A 23,485-nucleotide genomic window follows, 5' to 3' on the forward strand; every position below is an offset into this window, starting at 1 on the left:
TATGAAAAACACTGGCCTTCCCAAGCTCCTCATTACACAGATAAGAAAGTTGAAGACTAAGGCAATCAGGTGACTATTTGAGATCACAAAGTTAGTTGGTGACAGAACCAAAATTAGCATCCAGATCTCTTCATTCCCAATCTGGCATTCTTTCTACCATGGCCATCAAATCTAATGTCATTTGTCATCATCACGGGCATCACCATCATCATCATAATTTTAAATAATAGTTAACATGTATTAAGCTTTCACTCTATGTAAAGTTCTGTTTGAAGCACTTCACATTTGTTTAGTGATCACATTACCCTACAACGTAGGCTCTATTATGTCCATTTTACAGATAGGGAAACGGAAGCTCAGAAAGACAAAGAAATGTGCGTACGATCATATGAGCAGTAACTACAGAAATAGGAGTCAAATCCATGTCCCCATCCAGTGATCCCTGGATTCACTCTTTCAACTACTGCTTCCCAAAGGGTTTCTGTAAAATACTAGTCCAATAAGATGCTCCCTGATACAAGATTCTGTGGTCATAGTGGTTTCACTATAGCCCCTCTCAGAATCACAGTGAAGATTAGCCCAATAAAGGCATTGAGAAGTCCTGCAAAAATGATACCTACTTATCAGTGTTTTACAGGAAAAATTTCCCCCCAATTACCTATTAATAGCTAATGAAAGGACTCCCATTAAAGAAGACTCGTTTAGGCTCAATATTTGTAACACTAGGTCAGTGGTTCTCAAACTCTAGCCTGCATCAGAATCATCGGGAGGGCCCCAGCCCTAGAGTTTCTGATTCAGCAGGTCTTGGGTAGGATTCAAGGATCTGCATTTCCAATGACTTCCTAGATGTTGCTGATGTGATGGTCCAGGGACTACACTTCGAAAAACACCACACTTGATATTAGAAAAATAAAAACAAAGAAACAAGCCCTAAATTGGCATAATGGGAAAAGGCATACAGTTATAATTTTTAAAAATTCACATTAAAATCTCGCAAATGTACATTATAATGAGCAAAATAATCTGTAAATTAAGTTGATGGATAAAATTGAAAAGATTTTATCTTTTTGAAAAGAAAAGCCCACTCTCTTTGGGAAAACAAAGATAAGCATAGCAAAGATAAGCATATAAGGGCTGATCATTCTTCACAATGGATTTTTATTTTTAATTGTCAAATATATTACCAGACTTAGATCATTCATGTAGGATAATACCAGCTGATTATGTACCAAGCACAGTGTGTATTTTGACCTTCATATGTATCATCTCCAACCTTTCAACAACCCAGATAATGATTTTTTTTTCAGATAAAGATTTTATTATCTTTTTTCCATGGATTAACTTTAAGGTGAATATGTGTTCTATAAACATAATTGTAGGGTATAAATCTTTGTGACAAAATGGTATTGGACTAGGTGCTGTGAATATTCTTTGGTAAGACACTTTTAGATGTCTGCAGCTTCCATTTCCTCATCTATAAAAAGATACAGGACAACTCACTGATTTCTAAAGTCATTCCAGTTTCAAATTCTAATCTTCCATGATTCAAGAAAGAAGCCAAACTAACATTTCCTAAAGAGACTCAGACTGACTTCAAGGAGCAGAGCCGGCCAAATGTCACCAAATCAAGTTGTTGGCTAGAACTCTCAGAGGGAAATGAGTAAAGAGATTTCTAGTTGTAGGACATATAATTAAGTAGAAAAGTGGAGGAAACTTCTGGAAGAAAGAAATTTGGAAGAATAATAACAAACAAGAAAGGTCTCGGTAATGCTCACTTGATAATCCTTTTGAATTACCAACCTTATCATTTTCAGCAGCCATCTCACCTCAAGATATCTAACAGGACTGACTGAATAGAAATTTATAGCAGTGTTTTTCAAACTTATATGCACATTGGAATTTCTCTGGGGCTTCAAAAAAAAAAAAATGGATGCCTGTGTCTCACTCCCAGAGAATATGACCTAAGTGATGTGGAATGTGAGCTGGACTGTGGAATTGTCAACAAACACCCAGGTCATTATAATGCAGAGACAAGCTTGGGAAATGCTGATTTATAGGGTTCCTTCCTGTGATTATGTTGTTAATTATATGCCCTGCTGTGGACTGAATTGTGTTCCCACAAATTCATATGTTGAAGTCCTATCCCACACATGACTATATTGGATATAGGGCCTTTAAGAAGGTGACTAAGGTTAAATGAGGTCTTAAGGATAGAGACATGATCTGATAAAAGTGGTGACCTTAGAAGAAGGGACACTAGAACCGTCTCCACCATGTGAAAACAGAGCAAGAAGGTGGTTGTCTGCAAGCCAGAAAGAGAGCTCTCATTAGAAACCAAATTGGCTTGTGCCCTGATCTTGGTCTTCCCAGACTCCAGAACCATGAGAAAATAAATTACTGTGTTTAAGACCCCCAGTCTATGGCATTTGTTATGGTAGCCTGAGCTGAATAAGATATCCCCTCCTACATCCACCCTCTCTATCTCAGATGATTCCTTCTTCCAGTATTGGGACAGCACACTAAATCAGGACCTGCCAGACCAGGGTCAAGTCCCAGGAAGGCACTAAACCTATTTGAGCTTCAGTTTCTGCATCCAAATATGAGGGGTATTATTTCCTGTCTCCTACACAGGGGTTTGGAGGGAACTCAATGGGATCATTTATATGAAATTACCTTATAGATAATATGGCTCTGTACATGGGTGAACTGCAGCTGGTACATGCCACTTTGTCTCATTCAACCAACCTCCCTTTCCAATCCCCTCCTTGATTTCCCTCTTGGGTCCCCTCCTCAGTATGTTCTCTCAGCCGTCTGGTCCTTAGTCATTTGGCCTCACCCCAACTCCCTGGTTCTCCCATCACTGCTTTCCTTTAACACATGTCTGTCAGCAACAAATCCTCTTAGTTTTCCTTTATCTAGAAATATTTTTATTTTGCCCTCATTCTGGAGGGCTATGTTCACCGGATATAAAATTCTGTGTTCTGAGTTCTTTGATTTCAGTATGTGAAAGAAAAAGATGTTTCACTGTCTTTCATCCTCCATGGTTTCTGATGAGAGATCTACCATCATTTGAAGAATTGTTCCCTTCTTTTGTAATATGTAGATTTTCTCTAGCTGCTTCAAGATTTTTCTTTTCTGTTTTCAGCAGTTAATGATATGTCTTGAGTGGGGTTTTAAACTCTGTAAAGTTATATCTTCTATGAATTTGGGAATTTTTTTGTCCATAATTTCCTCAAATATACATTTTCTTCTAACTGAATCTAACTTCCTTTTCTTTCTACTTTCCTTCTAGAATGCCAATGAAACAAATGTTGGCCTTCTGATATTATTTTATAAGTCTTCAAGGTTCGGTTCATTTTCAAAAATCCCTTTCAGATTATATAATTAACATATCTTCAAGTTCACTGACTCTTTCCTCTGTCATCTTCCTTCTGCTTTTTGAGGCTTTCCAATGATTTTTTTTTTTTTAATTTCAGACACTGTATATTTTTTCACTTCTAAAATTTCCTTTCAGTTCCTGTTTTTATTATGTCTATGTTTCTATTTTATTATGTTCACTTAGCCAACATATCATACATCATTAGTTTTTGATGTAGCATTTGATTGTTTTAAAGATTTTTAAAATTTATTTGACACAGAGCAAGTGAGAGAGCGAGCAGGAGAGAGAGAGTGCAAGCACAAGCAGGGGGAATGGCAGGCAGGGGAGAAGCAGGCTCCCCACTGAGCAGGGAACTTGATGCAGGGCTCCATCCCAGGACCCTGGGATCATGACCTGAGCCGAAGGCAGATGCTTAACTGACTGAGCCACCCAGGCGCCCTGTTTTTGATGTAGTGTTAAATGATTCATTAGTTACAGATAACACCCAGTGCCCATCACCACACATTTCTGCTGAGAATGTCTTTCGGGTTCATTTCTGTTCATTTCAAGTTGTTTGCCTTTATCTCATGGAATAGAGTTCTCATAGCTGCTTCAAGGGCTTTGTCTGTTGGTTGTCTTTTCCTTTGAGAATAGTTCACATCTTCTGGTTCTCTGTATGTTGTCTAATTTTAGATTTTATCCCGAACATTTTGAATATTATATTGTATAGACTCTAAATCCTAGTATGATTCCGTGTAGAATTTTAATTTTTTTTGTCAGCAGACAATTAGCTTGGTAGGTTCAGAATGCCAAGTGCTGTGTTACCTCCTGCGGGCAGTGGTTCCATCCTCAGTTTAATGTCCAAAGCCTTTGCTGTCCTGTCCTGGATCTTCCTCATCCATGCACAGCTTAGTGGAGAGCCCAGGGCGTGTGCAGCTCCCATAATTAGAGTTATAGGATCCCCTTCTCCACTTCTCTTCTCTCTGGGGCTACCCCCACATGCTGGGCAACAGGGCCTCTCTTCCTAGTTCCTCTGGCCAGAAAAACAGGGTTTCCCTTTAGTTTTAGCTAGTTAGTCTTCTACCCAGCTCCAAACGGTGCCCACCTTCAGCACAAAACAGTGGGTGAAATAGTGAGAAGAGGGGCGCCTGGGTGGCTCAGTTCATTAAGCATCTGCCTTCGGCTCGGGTCATGATCTTGGGGTCCTAGGATCGAGCCCCACATCAGGCTCCCTGCTCAGTGGGGACCCTGTTTCTCCTTCTCCCTCTGCTTCTCCCCCTGCTTCTGCGCTTTCTTGTGCTCTGCCAAATAAACAAGATCTTAAAAAAAAAAAAAAAAACATGAAAGAGAGGGAAAATGGGGATTTCTTCCACCACCTCTGACAAACAAGGGCCCTATTCCTAGTGTTTATATATATATTTATATTTGATTTTCCTTTTCTTACACTTCTCTCCCCTTTCTATATTCTTCTACCCAGAAATATGAGGTTTCTACTGAGTTTTAGCCTCCTGACCCACTGCCATTACACAGTTCCAGGACTGGGGTCTGCCCTCAGCACAAAGCCACAAAAGAAAACAGAAAAGAAAATGAGAAACTTCACTAAAATCTGCTTTTTGTTACCTTTCAGAGATCTCAGGTGGTTGCTTTTTGTATTTTCTCTAGAGTTCTCAGTTGTAATCAGTGGGAGAGAAAGGTAATATTGGCTTAGTCCATCTTGAGGCTAAAGTAGGCTTAGTCCATCTTGATCGGAACCAGATATTTCCTTGTTTTTATACTTGATTTTCCTTTTCTTACTTCTCTCCCCTTTCTATATTTTTCTATATTTCCTCTATCCTCATCTCTCCTATTTTCCATCATTTTGCTGATTATGTTCAATATCTATATACTAGCTATACATATCATTATACCCATATCTAATTCATATAGTATAGATGTATATATGAAGTGTTGATATATATTACATACTTACATAGCATTGTACATATATACTGCATACATACATGGTATTTCATTATATAATCATGCCAAAATTTATTTATCATACCTGCTGTTGGGCATTTTTGTTTCCACTTTGGGGCTACTACAAAAGTGCTGTTATGAATATTCTAGTACATAACTTTTGGTGAATATATATTTTTCTGTTGAGAATATATATTAAAGTTGCTAGTCATAGTATATGTATACTTTCAGCTTTAGTAGACACCCAAGAATATTTACTTTAAAATAATTTCCCATATAGTTTTGATACACAGCAAAAATTGTGAATAGCTGCTCTAGAGCCTACTATAGCTTCCTGTTCTCCATCTTCCATTTTCCCTTTAGCTGTAGGTCCAGAACCATCTCCTCACATTGCCTAAGAAGCTGCCCTCAGCCTCCAAAGAAGTCTCAAAACCACAGCAGCCTTGTCCATTCCAGGCACCAGCTAGAAGCACACACCTCAGAGCAGGAAAGCCTAGGATACTAAGGGAGAAGGCAGACCCTCAAACACTGGAGGTTTGTTGCATAGCTCCCCCCCGCCCTGCATTTTGCACAAGGATGCAGGGCTCTGCTTGCTTACTCGGGACCTGTGTGGTCCTTGTTCTCATCCCTCTCCTGTCTCCATTCCCTGACACCACACCAAACATTGCCTACTTCTAGTTCTGGTTTTGTCAACACCATTGACTCCCTTTTCTGCCTTTCTAGAGTTATATCTTGTTTGCCTCCTCATTTTGGGAACCCCTTGCAGCCCTAGATGATAGGCACCTCTATCCTGTCATTTCTACCTGTCCTAGTGAGTTATCCTTGCTCATCCTTGCTCATCTCCCACCAGAGGAAAATCCAAACAAAAGTACTTCAGGGTCTTCAATTCTACTGTACCCAAGGTTACCTTTTTTATCTCGTTGTTTACCATCTGCTAGAGCTGGCATTTCTTCTGAATGTGCCTCTTCTTTATCGTTCATCAGTTCTCCAGTTGAAAAGAGCATGTATAACTTTTGGATCAAATCAGTAGTAGTCTCAGAACCATTACTAGGATTGTTCCCTAATACAAAGGAATGCTGCTCCTGGGAACCAAATTCATCAAACAGCTCACTGTTTCCTGTCTCTATTTTATACACCTCAGGAATAAACCTAAGGTGACAGAGAAAAGAGATAAAAAATACATTAGCCAAGCCCCTTGCAGAATTAAACGTAAATACAGGCAGATATAGAACAGCAATAAATTTTGTGCATGTGATTGAAATAGTCCAAATAGTTTATGGATGAAATCTGACTCAGGGGCAATTTTTTAATATTCCAAAGGGAAATTAGAATGTTGTATCAGTGGTTTAGGACTCCAAAGAAGTCTTATTTTCACCACTGAATTTTTATTGACACTTAAGGGTTGTACTTTGCAAAATCAAACATAAAAGAATCCTTCTTACCAGTCTTCATATGGGTTCTGTTTTTTAAATGGCAAATGTTTTGGTTGCTTTTGCCATTTTTTATCTTTTGGTTTTTCTTCTGCTTTAAACTTGTGGTACCTAACATTTGATGTTGTAAGTTTTCTGTTTTGGCAGTACCCAATATTAGAGTGGTGTTATATAAGGTATTACAAAGAGCCTTTTCTTCTCATAAAAGCTACAGAAATGGAAACATGGTTTTTTCTAATATGGGTCATATTCTATCTGCTATTAACTCCGGATCTGTGAGTCATCACAAACCAGGAGTATTTTACACACACACACACACACACACACCAACCAAACTTGCATCCTGAAAACTAAAGCACCATTCATTGCAAATTATTTTTATAAGGACTGTTTCCAACTGTAGTATTACCCAAACTGTGAATTTGCCAACTCACAATACATTGTTTCCTGAGCCAACGTTTTCTGGATTGGGAGAGGTGATGTTAACACACTTGGGTCTCAGATCTGCAGGGGGATATTTGTTGATGGCACCTGGAGAAAGAGTGGGCTGGTTAATCTAAATTTTACCCTTCTATAGTCTATTGTCCAAAGTCAGTTCATCTTTTCCTGTGGTTGGAGGTGTCTTCAAGAGCAAATTAATTTTATAAGGTAATCAGCAAAGTAGACACCCTTTGATATTTGCAATACCTCATTGGCAAAGTCAATGAGATACAGCAGTGATTGAGTCAAAAATTCTCAAACTCTGTATTTCACAGGCTTGTGATACAATTCAAGGACATCTTTCAATCCCTTCTAACACCTATTTCTCTTCCTCTAAAAGGAAGGTCTTTCCAGAAGACACATTGAGCTATTGAAATTGTTGACCCTATTTATCTTAGGGTTGGAAGAAGGCATCATTTTTTTTTGCAAGTGACAAGCCTGCTACGATACCCATAAATTGTGATTTCCAAAATTCCTGAGGGTTACATGAGCCCTGGGGCTTTGTGAGTGGCAGCAAATCTGCATCTCTGTTATTCTCTGGTAAACTCGCAGGAGCTGCAAATAACTATTCAATGTGGCCTCTGCCTCACTCCTAATCCCAGCACAGGCCAGAAATTGCTTGATGTCACAAGCTCTCATGTATACTGCTATACCCATGTCTAAAATTGCAACTCACGGACAGAGGCTGGGGCAGTCACTCTCAAAGCCCCACTATAAAAAGACACCCTTAAGACCCTGCTTGGCTATGCCTGAGCCAGTTGTCTGGGACAAAGGCTCTAGAAGAGATTCTTGTCCATGGCTCAAAAGAATTAAAGTCATAACCAAAGGTAATTTACAATGAAAGATAAAACAGAAGTCCTGGAGTAGATGGAGGGTGATGGTAGTGGGATATTACTGATTACAGCACTGTACTTCGTTAAGGGTATAGGAATTGAAATATGGTTTAAAGAACAGGAGCATAGCTCTGGGTTCAGAATGCATGGGGCTGAGTCTCGAATTTGCCAACTATTAAACTGTAAGCTTTTGAGCAATTTATTTAATGTCTCTGAACCTTAGTTTTCTCACTTGTAAAATGGAGATACTAGTACTTTCCTTTGAGGGCTGTACTGAGGATTAAATGATATAATCCATTTAAAGAAGTTGGTACATAGTACCAAGTACATAGTAAACAGATTATGGTTAAAAAACACTTTCTACCTACATGGGGGTTTTCTGGCAAAGACCTTGACAGTGCAGCAGTAAAGTTCAAGGTCAATAAGACCTGATATTTTTCTCTGGTTTTCTCACTGCCTCCTACTCACACCTTAGACTATACCACTCGCCGTTGAAGTAAGGATTTATTACTAAGCCAATTGGTGGATTGTACACAGAGACATTAAATCTACTGCAAAAGCAATAGAAGAGAAAACGTTTAATGACTTACGTCTGATTAAATGAACAAATGGCTTGACAAACTTCGTGATATAGTTCAAATCTGGTTTGTGGGTTCTGCCAAGCTGGACTAAGTGATGATCCAGTGGGTGGCTGGCTAATTCTTCTAATTCCTTGTCATTGTGTATAGGACCAAAGGAAAACACAAATATGGAGTAGCCCTGACACTTGGCTCTCAGCGCTACATTTCTTAAGACTTCCTTGTCTAAGGGGTTGGTTTCGCCAGCAGATATAACAAAGATAACTTTGTTTTTCCTCAGGTTGGGGGTTCCTACAAACACATTGTCAACTGTCCACTGCAAAGCATGGCCAATAAAAACATCTCCATTGAGCTGTTGAAAAGAGTCTTGGAGATGATGTTTCATTTGGAATATACTGCTATAAGTAACCAAATCAAATTCCAGGTAGATAGGGCATTCTTCACTGTTGGGCATATAGCCTGGAGGAGAATAGCTCAGGACTGCCACTCTGTCTCCTAACATGGAGGTCAGTGGGTCTGGGGCAATGTAAAAGTAATCAAGCACTGAGATTAGAAAAGCTTTCACTTCCTTAAACTCATCATTTCCTATTCTTCGGGAAGCATCTATGAGGAAGGCCACATCCATGTAATATTCTTGAAGAGGGGTATCTCCAGGTTCATCAGTAAGACCTGGTTCTTCTTTTCTGCCATGGTTTTCATGTCCTGCAATAGAACAGCTCAAGTCACTCTTTTTAGTAGAAGACTAAACTTGGAACTCCTAGCCAAGGATGACCAATACACATCTTGGGATTTTGCCATGCTTTATTCCCATAACCATGGCAGACAACATAAGTTAATTACAGTACTTGTTCCCAGATGCATTCTCTAAACATGTCTCTACACACTGCATGGGAAACCACTGGCATTCAACAGGTGCTGTCATGTGAAAAGAAACATATTTCTTAGCCTATTTCAGATCTTTGTCAAAGGACTGATTGATCCTCTAGCTATTTTCATATGTAAGATGAGAAACATATAACTATTTTTAGTGCACTCCACATGATTACAAAATTTGAAGTACACATTTGCATGAGATCTAATTATTATGCAGTGGCCCTAAAAGTATATATGTCAAAGTCATATTTGTTGATGTCACAAACACATATACCTTTTTCAAAATATGTACCATAGTATGATGTCATGAGAACAAGTATAAATGCTGACTTTAGAATCCAAACTCTGTGTAAGACCTTAAAAACTCTAAGATGTTGGTACTTAAGGTGCCAGTCTGCAAACAGTTTATTGGCCCAGGACAAAATAAGGAGCTTGCACCATGTTGTAAGTCATCAACATTACTAAGCACACTGTTTAGTTTGGCTATTTTTTTTTTTTTGGTAGCAAGACTTTCTCAATGAAGGAAACAGTGCCCTGATTTACATTCTGATGCTAATGCCTTATCTTGCTGTAGATCAGACTTTAAGTAGCACTGCTCTAAGCCTAAGGGATCATAAAACCATGTCCACAATCATGTGGATGGTGACTGGTCAGTGAAGCCACAACAGGAAATGCCAGCTCAGAAAGACAGGAAGTAGGTGGCCAATGTTCTTTTTTCTGTGAAAGAAGTGTGTCTATAAACCTAATCAAGCAAGAAGTAGATTTTTAACTGGCAAAAATTTATTGATCCCCATTTGTGCTCAACCCCATTATTCATGCTGTATATTTATTACTTTATTTACTCCTCATAATTCCCACAAATGAATTAATTAACCTGTATTAATGTCATAAAACCTTAATAATAAAATAGAATGCAAAAAAAAAAAAACCACCATAGATAATGTTATTAACAGGGCAAACGCTCCATTACATGTTTGTAGCTCAAATAATTCTGAATTTCTAGGGTAAACTCCACATTATTTTTTTTATCTATTGTTGAATTTTTTTGACAAAAGTTATGTAAAAATTGTAAGGTGTACAATGTGGTGTTTTGATATCACTACACCTTGTGTAATATTTATGACAATCAAGGTAATATTATTGGATTTGATTTACTTAAAATTTTGTTTAGAATTTTTACAGCTATGTTTATAAGGAATATTGGAGTACAGTTTCATTTTCACGTAAAGTCTTTGTCTGGTTTTGCTATCATGGTAATCTGACCTTAGAGAATGAGCTGGAAAGAATTCCTTCCTCTTTGGACTCTGAAAAACAAACTGGGGGTTCGGGGGGGGCGGGATGGGTTAGCCTGGTGATGGGTATTAAAGAGGGCACGTTCTGCGTGGAGCACTGGGTGTTATGCACAAACAATGAATTATGGAACACTACATCAAAAACTAATGATGTAATGTATGGTGATGTAATGATGTGTTCCTTGGCCAAAAACTAATGGTGTAATGAATAAAAATAAAAAAAAAGAATTCCTTCCTCTTTGATTTCTATAAGAGTTTGTGTACAATTGATATTATTTCTTCCTTAGGTGTTTTGTTGAATTTACCAGTGAAGTCATTTTGGCTTAGAGTTTTCTGTATGGGAAATTTTGAACTACAAATTCAATTTCTTTAATAGGTTTAGGGCTATTTAGATTACTTCTTGAATGAGCTCTGGTAATTTGTGAATTGCAAGAAATTTGTCTATTTCACCCAAGCTAATTTATAGGCAAAAAAATTATTTATCATATTCTCTGATTGCCCTTTTAGTATTTGTTTCCTCTCTCATTCCTGATATTAGTAGTTCTTCTTTTTTTTCTTGGTGACTTTGACTATAGGTTTATTGATTTTATTGATATTCTCAAAGAAACAGCTTTTGGTTTTACTGATTTTCTCTTTTCCATTTCATTGAGTTCCACTTTAATTTTAATTCCTTTCTTCTGCTGCTTACCCAGGGTTCTCCTTTTTCTGATTTCTTAAGGTGAAAGTTGAAGTCATTGATTTGAAAACTTTCTTCTTTACCAACATAGGAATTTAATGCTATAGATGACCTAGGTACTGCATTAGTGGAATCTCACAAATTCTGGCATGTTGTGATTTTATTTCATTCAAGATACTTTCTAATTTTCCTTTTGATTTCCTCTTTGACCATGGATTTTTTTTAGAAGCATCTTATTTAGTTTCCAAATACTTAGGGATTTTTTGAAGATCTTTCTGCTATTGATTTTTAATTTAATTCTGTTTTGGTCAGAGAATACAGTTAGTGTGACTTCAATCTCTTAAAATTTTGAGAATTGCTTTATGGCCCACAATATGGTCTATCTTGGTAAGTGTTCATGTGTACTGAAAAGAATATGTATTCTGTTGTTGTGTGGAGTGTTCTATAAATATCCATTAGGTGAGGTTAGTTGCTAGTGTGGCTCAAGACTACTGTCTTCCTGCTGGTCTGCTACCAAGTATTGAGAGAAGGTATTAGAACTCTGATGCTCTTTTCATTTTTAAAAAAAATCCTTTTTCTCCCTGAGTTTTATTTTGGATAATTCCATTACTACATCTTCAAGTTCACTGATTTTTTCTTTTACCAAATCTAATTTGCTATTAATCCCATCCAGTATATTGTTCATCCTAGACATTGCAACTTTTATCTCTACAAATTCTATTTGAATCTTTTTTTTTGTATCTTCCATGTCTCTACTTTTTCACATATGAGATATAGTTATAATAACTGTTTTAATATCTTTGTTAATTTTAACATCTGTGTCAGTTCTCGTTTGTTTTAGAGTGATTATGCTCTTGATTATGGTCATGTTTTCATGCTTCTTTGTGTTCCAAATATTGTGAAATTTTCCTTTTTGGATGTGGAATACTTGTGTATTACTACAAATATTCATGTTACATGAAAACTATTTGTTCCTTTTAGGTCTTGCTATTATGATTTGTTTGGCTAGTCTAGAGCAGTGCTTAATTTAAGACTAATTATTCCCCCTACTGAGACAAGACCTCCCTGAGTTTTCTTTCCAATACTCTATGAATTATGAGTTTTTCCAGGCTTTCTGGCAAGAAAAGGCACTGTTCCTGGCCCTCTGTGAGCAACTGGAACTATTCTGTAATCTTTTCTGATGGTTCTTCCCCCAGGCTCAGGGCATTTCATCACATGCATGTGCCCTCACCACTCTGCTGAATAATTGAGGGGACCCTTTGCATATCTCTGGTGTTCTCTGTCTGTGCAGCTCTCTCCTCTCTGGCATTTTGTCCTGGGAACTCTTACCACTTTGGTCTCCCTGGATTCTCATCTCTGTCTCATCTCAAGGAGTGCATTGGGCTTCACCCCAATTCCTTCTTCCTGCCCCATAGCAGTAAGCTGGAGCAATCATAGGTTTTACTTCATTTGTTTTTGTCTCTCAGGGATCAGTCTTTCATTTCCTGATGTCCATTGTCTTGAAAACTATTGTTTCATGTGTGTTGGTGTGTAGAGATACAAATATTTATCTAATAGGTGAGATCTGGCCATTTTGTTTGAGATGTTCCTATGTTCTCTTCCTTCTCACAAAAGGACTAAGAACTCATCATTTATATACCAGATTCTTCCTTTATCAATACATTTGTAGTAATTGACAAGATTTTGCATTTCACAAGCAGGTATAAAATTTGTGGGCTTCCCATTCCCCACCAGGAACCTAGTTTTAAATTCTTGGAATTGTTTATCAAGATAAAAGCCCGTGATTAAACTATTAAATATGAAATTGGAAGTGCAGACAAAAGCATTTATGTCATATTCTTCCTTGCTGTGACAGCTATGTAACATACTTTAGCCCTAAAACATCACCATCAAAAACACTTCTAGAGTTCTTGGCTATAGTGTATTAGGCTGTGAAGGTCAGTCAAATGGACACTTCCGTCATGTGGAAGTTTACAGTCCTGGAGATGACTAACCACTACCTGCTCTGTCATTAGGATCTTTGTTTTCCAACTACAGTATTTTGGCTTCTTTAAGAAGAACAATCAACACACTTGGTTAAAGCATGAGGAAAAGTATTTCATAAATGTTCTGATAGAAGAGGAGGATTGACTTATTATAGTGAAATATTTTTTCATGCATGCCCATATCAAAAAGATTACTGATTTTCCCCCAATTCTCTCTTTATAACTGAGCAAAATCTCCATCCTTTTCCAAAGTACCCTGAAGAATTATTTTCTAAGGAGGCATATTTTCGCCCACAAAATCTGTAAAAATAGGCTCTCTTCCTACTTACAGGATTAGCATGAGAATCAAGAAGCTAAATGTAGATTCTTATGGTTTGAAACTCTAAAATTAGTCAAACATGAAGCATGATTATTCTACTTTGAGTCAAAATTCATCGTACTTAGGGAGAGTCGGCCTTCAAAAATATTTTCTCTCAAGAAAACCTGGCAGGAGTGTGGACACAATATATCCATAGCTCACAGCAATGCTGTGTATTTTCTGGAAATGTCAGGGAGCCAAATTTCTGTCTTCAAGTCTATGGAAGAATTTCCTCAGAATGGCGGAGGAGGAAAGGCTGGTTCATTTTATTGTGGAGGAGGCTTGGAAGGAATGAGGGATCCAGCTAGATTTCCAGGGAAGTGGCCTCAGCGATTAGCCTAACTTTGGCCAACATTTAAGCCACAATACGATGTGTGCTCCAGTAACTTTAGGGAGAAGTGGGGGTAGAAAAGGAACTTAGACAGAAAGGAGAATCTATAAGACCTGAGCCATTTGGACTGGGATTACGTATGCTGTAGAGTAGCTATGCTGCCTTACATGGCGTTTGTGGTAAACCTCAAGATATGCATGAGTTATCCAGTAATCTGCTTTGGAATTTGTCCAGGGGCCAAAATTAGCCATGTGTTCTTCATAGGCAAGCCACGTGTACAACTGGGGCTACCTTACATATCTATTTCTATCCACATGAACTGTAGATTAAATTAACCTTGTTTTATAAGACTTCCCATGAGGTTGGCAATGTTTTCTTTCCTGCTTTTCCACTGTCTGAGTATTTGATTGAGCATTCAGTTCACTTAGGTCTTATGCTCAGCTCTGTGCATGTCTTCTCTCATTTAACCTTCCACAGGGCACTATGAGGGTGGAATTACCATCATTCCCCTTTTACAGATGAGCAAGCAGAAGCTTGGAGAGAGAAAATTACTTGGCCAAGAAATGACAGCTTCTAAGTGGTAGAGGAAGGATTTGAGCCCCACTCATGTAACTCCTTCAGAAGAACTGGTCCTCAGATATGAGGGTAGAGCACACATTAAGGGACATATTAACCACTTCACCAAAGGCCCTGGGACCTGGTGTGAAAAATGAGGTTCTTGGTCAGTTGCTATTCCTTCTGAGTGAAGCCACTAGAGGAAGTTTTCTTCCAAAAGTAGGCAACCATATGAATTAAATAAAATTTGCAATTTTTTTTTTCTCTAGGCATTGTAGAGCAGCAGTCATGAGCAGAACATTTGGAGTTTGTTTGAGTCCTGTCTCTGCCATTTGTTACCTCTGCGACCCTGTGTCCCTCCATACTTAAGTTTCATTATGTAAAAAACAGTAATAATAAACTAATAAAACCTAATAAAGTTTTTTAGATAATTAAATAAATTTTGCACAGTGCCTAACATATCCTAAGTACTCCACAAATATAATTTTTAGAGGGAGATAAATAGAAAAGTCCCAGACATCTGAAAATCCTGCCCATGTTACTATATTTCACAAATGAGAATTTCCATAAGAAAAAAATGCAGTCAACAGGTATTAGTGGAAGACAACTTGCACATGCACATATGCGCACATGCTCTCAGAAATGAGAAAACTCATTCTGCTGTGTTTGTGAATGTTTAACTACAGAGGAGTTGGCAATAATTTATGTACCTCTCCATTTAACGATGCCATCCCAGGCCTGTCCTCCCTCCTGTCTGCTGAGGTCACTGGCCAGGCTCTAAGCTGGGGCAGCAAGGGAGGGAGGCACAAGAATTTTATGCAAAGGGAAATACAGACATATTTAAAATTCCCTTCTTTTATTGTATGAGGTCCTCTTTCCCCCATTTGCCTAAACAAGTAGAAGAGACTGTCTTAACATAGATTCATCCTCTTCCCCCAAAGACTTAGAATAAATATTTTTCTTGACCTAGACTTTTCTAGGTGGCACTTAGTCTGAAAGGCTCACTCTTGCAGTCTACTTCACACTCTGAAACAAGTCTGCAGAAGGTACCAGCATACTGAGAAAAAGTGACACATGCCTTAGGAATTATTTAGACCCAAGCTATCCAGATCTAGCATTTTGGTCTTTATGGTGTTATTCTGTGCTCTGGCTTCTGGATGAATTTATAAGCAGTTTATAAAGCCAGTTTATTCTGGCATTTTAGCCTCTGGATGAGTTTATAAGCAGGAATTTTTTTTAATGAAATTAAATTTTTGAAATAAAATTGCACTACTGAAATTATTTAAAAATAATTCTCCCAAATGATGATGTGATTGAACTTATTCTCAAATTTGGCAACTGGATTAATTTCATCTGTAAATGCAGACAATGCCATCACCAGGCAACATGGCATACATAGTTAAAAGTTAGTGGGCATGGGTTTAAGTCCTGGCTCTACCACTTAAAGCTAAGAGCTTGAAGCTCTTAACCTTTGCATCAGTGTCTTTATCTGTAAGATACAAAATGTAGGGGTGCCTGGGTGGCTCAGTCAGTTGAGTGTCTGACTCTAGATTTTAGCTCAGGTCATGATTTCAGGGTCGTGAGATCGAGCCCAGTGTCAGGCTCTGTACTCAGCAAGGAGTCTGCTTAAGATGCTTTCTCTCCCGCTCCATTTGCCCCTCCTCCTGCTCGCATGTGCACACTCTAAATAAATAAAATCTTTAAAAAAATACAAAATGTAATAAAATAATAATAATAATGATGATGATGATAGACTTTTTGGTAAAGATTAAATGAAATCATGTGTATAAAGTTCTTAGCATTGGCCTGGCACAGAGTTGTGCTAAGTAAGCAGTAGATTCTGTGGTTATGATTATTCCTCACACATTGTTCAATCATCAAGTGAGACAGTGCATATGGTGCTTTGAGAATTGCACTGCAGGGAATAAATATTGGCCCCCAAAGCATTCCATCTGCACTTTTAATTAAACTGAATACTTTCTGACTCGTGTTATGCATTTTTTTGTACACACAGAATATACTCTGTCAGACCAAAAGCTCCTTGAAGACAGGGCCTCTGTCTGAGTCTTTAAAAAACAAGAAAACAAAAAACAAAAAAGCACTCCAAGCCCCCAAAGAGACTAACTCAGGGCTTAACTCAGAACAGGAGCCAATACATATTTGCTACATGAAAGAACATCTGAATAACCATGGAAAATCCACAAAAATGCCCAGTGTTTTCACATGGTAAGCCCTCAATGGGGGCTGTCACTGTCACCTTCATCTCGATCACCCCCACTACTACCATCCCACCCTCACACCTCCACCACTGTTCCCACCACCATCACCTCCCCACCACTACCAGTATCACCACCACGATCATCACTACCTCACTCTCATACCCCTACCTCCATCTCCACCATAAACAGTATCGCTGCCACCAACATCTCCACCACACACCTTTACCACCACCATCAGCAACAGCTAACACCTTCACCACCACTGTCTTCACTATCACCGCAACTAGCACCAACACGGTCATCACAACCCCCTCTAACACCACCACTATCACCCAATTACTACAAGTATCCAAGTTTTATTCCATAAGAAAGGGGTCCACATGAAAAAAAATGTCACTAGTATTCTAGAACACTGCTTTATCACTTGCAATAAATGATTGCTTGAGACATACAGAAACCTCATTTGAATTCAAATAGTCCACATACGCCAAACAATCATGTTGCATCAGTTTTGTCCACTGCAAAACCTTCATGGAAGACAACCAAAACTGTAATTACAATATAATAAATTCCCAAGTAAAAGTAAATGCAACAACCTCAGTCTATAGTTTAAAAAAAAAAAAATCAGGAAACTCAGTTTATTCCCCAGAGAACATCAAGGTGGTTGCAATTTCCTAAAGAGTTCATGAAACATGTCATTAAAATTCAGATATGACCACAATTTTATTACTGACCTCCTCTTTAGAATGTATACTGAAATGAAAGTAGGACATTCAACTGGTCTTCCACAGGTGACTCAGAAGCCAATTCCGCTGCACTTAAGTCCAGGACAGATTTGAATTTAGCAGAAGTCAAGATAATATATTCAAATTCAATACATGACAGCAAAAATTAGAAACAAGCTAAGTGTTCAATGAGATAAATAAATTCATTCATTGAAAGTAACATTATGAGATACAGAAAATCAGTATGAAGCAAGCTTGCAGCAATACGTAAAATGTATGACATAATATGATCTGAAAAGCAGGATATCCAATTGAATGAAATGATGTAAACCTATAGACCAACGGAAAAACCAAAGAATATATTCCACACTACAAATAGCTTTTGCTCAATTATTTGATTTGAGATTCTTTGTATTCAAATTTTATATATGATAGTACTTTTATAATTTTTTAAAAATTAGCAGAATCTTGACAGTATAACGGGGACATAGTGGACAGGGTGTAGGAATTGTGAGTCCCCATTATGAATCTTCCTGAATGAACTTGCAGGCATGAAGTTTCTTCTAAAACTGGGTTTCTCCCACTATTGACAGTTTGACAGGATAGTTCTTTGTTGTGAGGGGAAGGTCCTGGGCATTGTAGGATGTTTAGCAGCATCTGTGGCCTCTGTCCATTAAATGCCAGTAGCACCTCCCAGGTGTGACAACAAAAACTGTCTCCAGACATTGCAATATGTCTCCCAGGGTGGGTAGAGTGCAATTACCCCCAGGTGAATTTGCAAGAGGTGATCACTAAATACCTTTCCAGCTCTAATACCCTGTGATTGAATCAAAGTTAAAAGACATATTGGTTTAAAAAAAAAAAAAAGCTGATTTGCAGATCAGAATCAGATTAAGGTTAGAAAAATAAAAAATGTAAAACAGAGCCTCTGTAAATTCCCCAAAGCACAATTCCAGGCTAGTTGAAAGGGAGAGGTGTTACTTCCCATTTCTGAGTGAAATTCATTGAAATGATGTTATCCTATGGCCTGAGACCCCCTTAAAGCTATGAGTGAGCCTCAGGCTGAGTTTGTGTTGGTATTTAACATTTCAATACAAATTATCTTGTCCTTTAATATTGAAAGTCAACTAATTATATCTTAAATATTGGTTAACCTAGTATCTTTGATGAAAGTGCTAGGCTTGTCACTGGGTCAACAGTTGCAACTTAATTAGAATTAAACCACCCATTTTTCATTACATAATTCCAGAGAACTATGTGTATTCCATTGGTAAGTAATTAAGAAGGACTGAATTTTCCAAAGAATTTTTATATTGCACATGTTGTGGTCAAAATTCATGATATTATCTCTATATATTTAGATCTTAAAAAGTGGTGTTTTTAGATGTTGGATGGAGGGAAGCATGACTGTTCAGTGGTTTTAGATGAGTAAAATAAAATTATAATGCAGTTCACCTGGAATCCTTTGGAAATAGGAATTCCCACTTCTGTTCTGTGGTACTAGGTACTCAATTTCTTTCAGCTCCATTGAGAATCGCAGAGCAAATCCGGCATGCCAAAGTGGTAGGATTGAGCAGTGGTTCTTAAAACACAACCTCTATTAGAACCACCTTTGCTGCTTGTTAAAACTCAGATTGCTGAGCCCCAGCTCTAGAGTTTCTGATTTGGTTGGGCTGGGATGTGTGCTGAGAAGCTGCATTTTAATAAGTTCCCAGTTTCTGCTGATGCTGCTGGTACTGCTGATGCAGGGACCAGATTTTGAGAATCCCTGGGATAGTGGATCTCAAATTTGCAGACATACAAAAATCACCTATGGTGGTTTTGAAGTTTCTAGCCTTTTCCTTACCACTCACACCCCTAAATATGAAGTAGTGATTCTGAGGAGGGCTTAGCAACCCGCAATTATGAAGGACTTGCAGGTGATTCTGATACAGACTGTCCTTCAGCTGCTATAAGGATTGGAGAGGGCCAGGGAAGGTGATGGATTGAAGACGAACTTGGAAATCAGAGCAGGTAGTAAGAAGCAGAGGGAGAGGCATAGATAGAGAGATAGTGATTGTGCTTCTCGTGGAAGATACACAACTCATTACCAGCCCACAGAACTCTGGAAACTATACATTTCTTTAGGTTTAGATTCCTGACTTTTCCCCAGGACTCTCAGTTCCAAGGGCAGAAAGATCAGCCCTCAGCCATAAGAATCACATTACAAATGAGGAACAGGCACGGCATATGGAGGTGCTTATGCAAGTTATCAACATTTTATTTGTGCAATACATCTGGAACTAATCAAAGTTCATCTCTTAGCAACTGGAATAAAATATCTGAACCACACAATGTACTCTCCATGAGGATGGCACATTATATAGAAAGTCCTCAGTAGGTTTTGGCAACTGGCTAAAGATGAGAAAGGAAGGAAGGAAGGAAGGAAGGAAGGAAGGAAGGAAGGAAGGAAGGAAGGAAGGAAGGAAGGAAGGAAGGAAGAGATGGAGGGAGGGAGGGAGGGAGGGAGGAAGGAAGGAAGGAAGGAAGGAAGGAAGGAAGGAAGGAAGGAATAGCACAAAATCCCTAGACAACACTTGTGATGTGAAACTCAGATTTATTTTAGAGGATAAAAAATATCTATTATCCTTAAGTCTGAGACTCACACTGTTTGCAGGCTACCACAACATTACATAATCCTCCAGGGAACTCCCAGCACACTTCAACCCACCGCAGGAGAAATGAAGTGGAGAGGGGCAACTAATAATCTACATTTTTTTCTTAGTAGAGCCATGTACAATGATTTCTTCAGCCAAAATAAACCTTCCCCTGGCTACAAGCATCTTGATTCCCCAACATCTGGTAAACCAAATGAAAAAAAGTCTTTCTATTATTACTAAACAATGGTTGTTAAAAATGGCAACAAAGATGAATTCTTTTTCTTTCTTTTTCTTTTTTTTAGATTTTATTTATTTATTTAATAGAGAGAGGGGACACAAGCAGAGGGAGTGGGAGAGGGAGAAGCAGGCCTCCCGCTGAGCAGGGAGCCAGATGCGGGGCTCGATCCCAGGAACCTGGGATCATGACCCGAGCCGAAAGCAGACGCTTAACGACTGAGCCACCCAGGTGCCCCTCTTTCTTTTTTTCTTAAATATCCAATCATATCTGTCTTTTCCCAAAAAGATTCACATTTCTGAGTTATTAGACTTTAGGATGCTTACCTCTAACAAAATGATCACAATTGATAATTTGGTATTCTAACCCTGCCAAACAACGTTTTTTTTTTTTTCTTTTTAAACCAAACCATAATAAATTCCTGTACCATAACATCGAAATGAACACCCAAAAGAAGAAATATCTTATTCTCTTCTTTAAGCTATGTCTATATGATAATAAAAATTGTTTAACTAAAAAATATACACAATGAATACCTTGATGCCGTGGTACTACAGACATTTCGTTTTACTGCATTAACGTCTTTTTTTAAGCCTATTTTCCAACTAATGATTGACTTTTTTATTATTAATTCTAGCTTTGAAAAGTCAGTGGTTTTAAAGTGAAAGTGCAAATATTGGTCTTTCATAAATAGGGGGACAGTGTGGGGATGTGAGTGTTGAACCCAAGGAAAAGAAAAGGTATTTATCCAAGGAAGTTGCTGAGAATGAATGTGATTCATTCTTAGGAATAACTGGCATGAAATTGGCCCCTTTTTCTTTTAAACTTGCATCATCTAACAACTTACATGATACTTCAGACATAATGCTTTCAATGCCGTTATTCTGGCGAAATGAGCATTTTGGAAGCCTCTACATGCATAGCTGGAAATGGTTGAAGTCTATTTAGAATGTCCTCCCTTTTAATGAAAACACAGACAAAAATCCTATGTATCTGATTTGTTTGAAACCTATTAAATTCTGCCAGAAGGTATTCTTGCTTTGCCACTCAAATGTAGAGAGCAGGGCAGAGGGACGGTCTGTGTTCTCTCATTTCCAAGTACCTCAAAAATACCACACCTTCTCATGCAATCACAGAGTCCGAGGCACTGGTCCAGCCAGCTTTTAAAGTGATTTTAATCCGTCCTTTGCTCCGATGTTCTCTGTATTGTTTCCTTCTACATCACACTAACCTTCTAGAGAAATCTTAAGCCTGGTGAGAACATCAGGGACATTTCTTAGAGCTCATATCACTGGTCATCTCAGTGGTGCCTATCACCATGTAAACCTTCATTTTCAACAAAAGCAGTGGCTGTAGCTACCACCTTGAACTTGAAAAAATTTGCCTTAGAGAACAGCCTTCATTTACTTGATTCTCTGCTAGTATTAAAAGACGAGGACCTAGGGGCACCTGGGTGGCTCAGTCATTAAGTGTCTGCCTTCAGCTCAGGTCATGATCCCAAGGTCCTGGGATCGAGTCCCACATCGGGCTCCCTGCTCTGTGGGAAACCTGCTTCTCCCTCTCCCTCTGTCCCTGCTTGTGTTCCCTTTCTTGCTGTTTCTCTCTCTCTCTGTCAAATAAATAAATAAAATCTTTAAAACAAAAAGAAGACGAAGACCCCATTATTTAAAAATTCCATCATAACTTTTTGTTTCCTTACCAGAAGTTAAACTTGCAATTTCTTCAGAATCCTGACCTTTTTCATATGTGATCGCTAATTCTTGTGGCATGAACATGTGGCTTGGTATGTAAACCAAATGGTTACTTCCATTGTCCTCCCACATGAAGGAGGAGTCTTTCCCAGCACTTAATTCCTGGCCAATGAAGCTGTTCTCTCCTGAAGAAATCTCATATGGCTCAGGAGTAAATCTAGCAGATAAAAACAAAAGTTTGAGATGAATCTTGGTAGCTTTGGGGAATGCAAATAAAATATCTCAACAATTTGATATAGTTACTTAATCATTTCTTAGAAAAAAAACCAAGTGGTAAATATCTAAATTCCTTTCAATAAAATTATTAAGATTTGTTATTATTAAAAAGAATAAACTGACAAATAAACAATTCCCATTTAGCCTTCCTTTTCCCTCATCTGCTTATAGCCTAATAACTATTATTTTGGAATAAATTGAGTCTGATTTGCCACAGAGTTTTAGATAAATGACAGGAAACTCGATCATAGGTTATTTGGAACAACCATACAATCTCTCAGATTGATGTCACTCCCCATAGAAAACAGAGAAAACAGAAATCGAGAACTGTTCTGAGAAGAATAAGATTATACAAAACTTATCTCATTGACATCAGATCTCTTAAAATGGTGTCTACATTTATATTTTTAGGAGTTTAAGAATTCTCTGTGATAATTTGAGAATGTGTTTTTATTTAGACGATGTTAGAAAACATAGTCAATATAAGTTGATTCTTATTTTTGTTCTATTTATGCACCTTTATGTCATTCAATGTCCATGTTCATATTTGTATTTGATACTAGTATTTGGCACCTGGCAATATTACTTTAACTGTTGGGAGTTAATGAGGAAAGGGAAAAAAGTCAGACATAATACATGAATAATACATTCACACAAAGCTAAAGCCAAATGATATGACACACAATATGAATGACAATTCTGCAAGAATACAGGAGAAGACAGCGGTGAGGAATTAAGGCATCATCATGCGACAGAGTAGGCAGCCTGAAAGCAGGCATACCTCTGCAACATGCATCATATTTTACATTTCTTTTACCACATTTTTTCAGTTTTCAGGAATTCTATTTTGGCAAAGCAGAATCATCCATTATTAAATTAGTGTTTTAAATTTGTGTTTTGCTGAGTTTGCATGGATTCAATGCACATTTATTTTAGTCTGATAGTTGCACAAGAACTATAAACAGAGTATTTGCAGCTATATTTATGTTTGT

The 23,485-nt window shown here is 38.0% G+C and overlaps 1 protein-coding gene across 1 annotated transcript in view; it reads right to left on the bottom strand.

Annotated features, from left to right (window-relative positions):
* Nucleotides 1-1,445: 1,445 nt before the first annotated feature.
* COL6A5 (collagen type VI alpha 5 chain) overlaps nucleotides 1,446-23,485 on the bottom strand; it is a 100,472-nt gene continuing 78,432 nt past the window's right edge. The window contains exons 36-40 of the mRNA XM_028099230.1: nucleotides 22,226-22,434; nucleotides 8,651-9,340; nucleotides 7,182-7,278; nucleotides 6,225-6,466; nucleotides 1,446-1,474 (exon numbers count right to left, since the gene is read on the bottom strand). Coding sequence (XP_027955031.1) covers nucleotides 1,446-1,474; nucleotides 6,225-6,466; nucleotides 7,182-7,278; nucleotides 8,651-9,340; nucleotides 22,226-22,434 — 1,267 coding nt within the window. The remainder of the gene's footprint in view (nucleotides 1,475-6,224; nucleotides 6,467-7,181; nucleotides 7,279-8,650; nucleotides 9,341-22,225; nucleotides 22,435-23,485) is intronic.

The sequence above is a fragment of the Eumetopias jubatus genome, unplaced genomic scaffold, assembly GCF_037043125.1.
Source record: "Eumetopias jubatus isolate StellerSeaLion01/CBP00866 unplaced genomic scaffold, mEumJub1_p1.0 scaffold_1, whole genome shotgun sequence".
Lineage (NCBI taxonomy): Eukaryota > Metazoa > Chordata > Mammalia > Carnivora > Otariidae > Eumetopias > Eumetopias jubatus.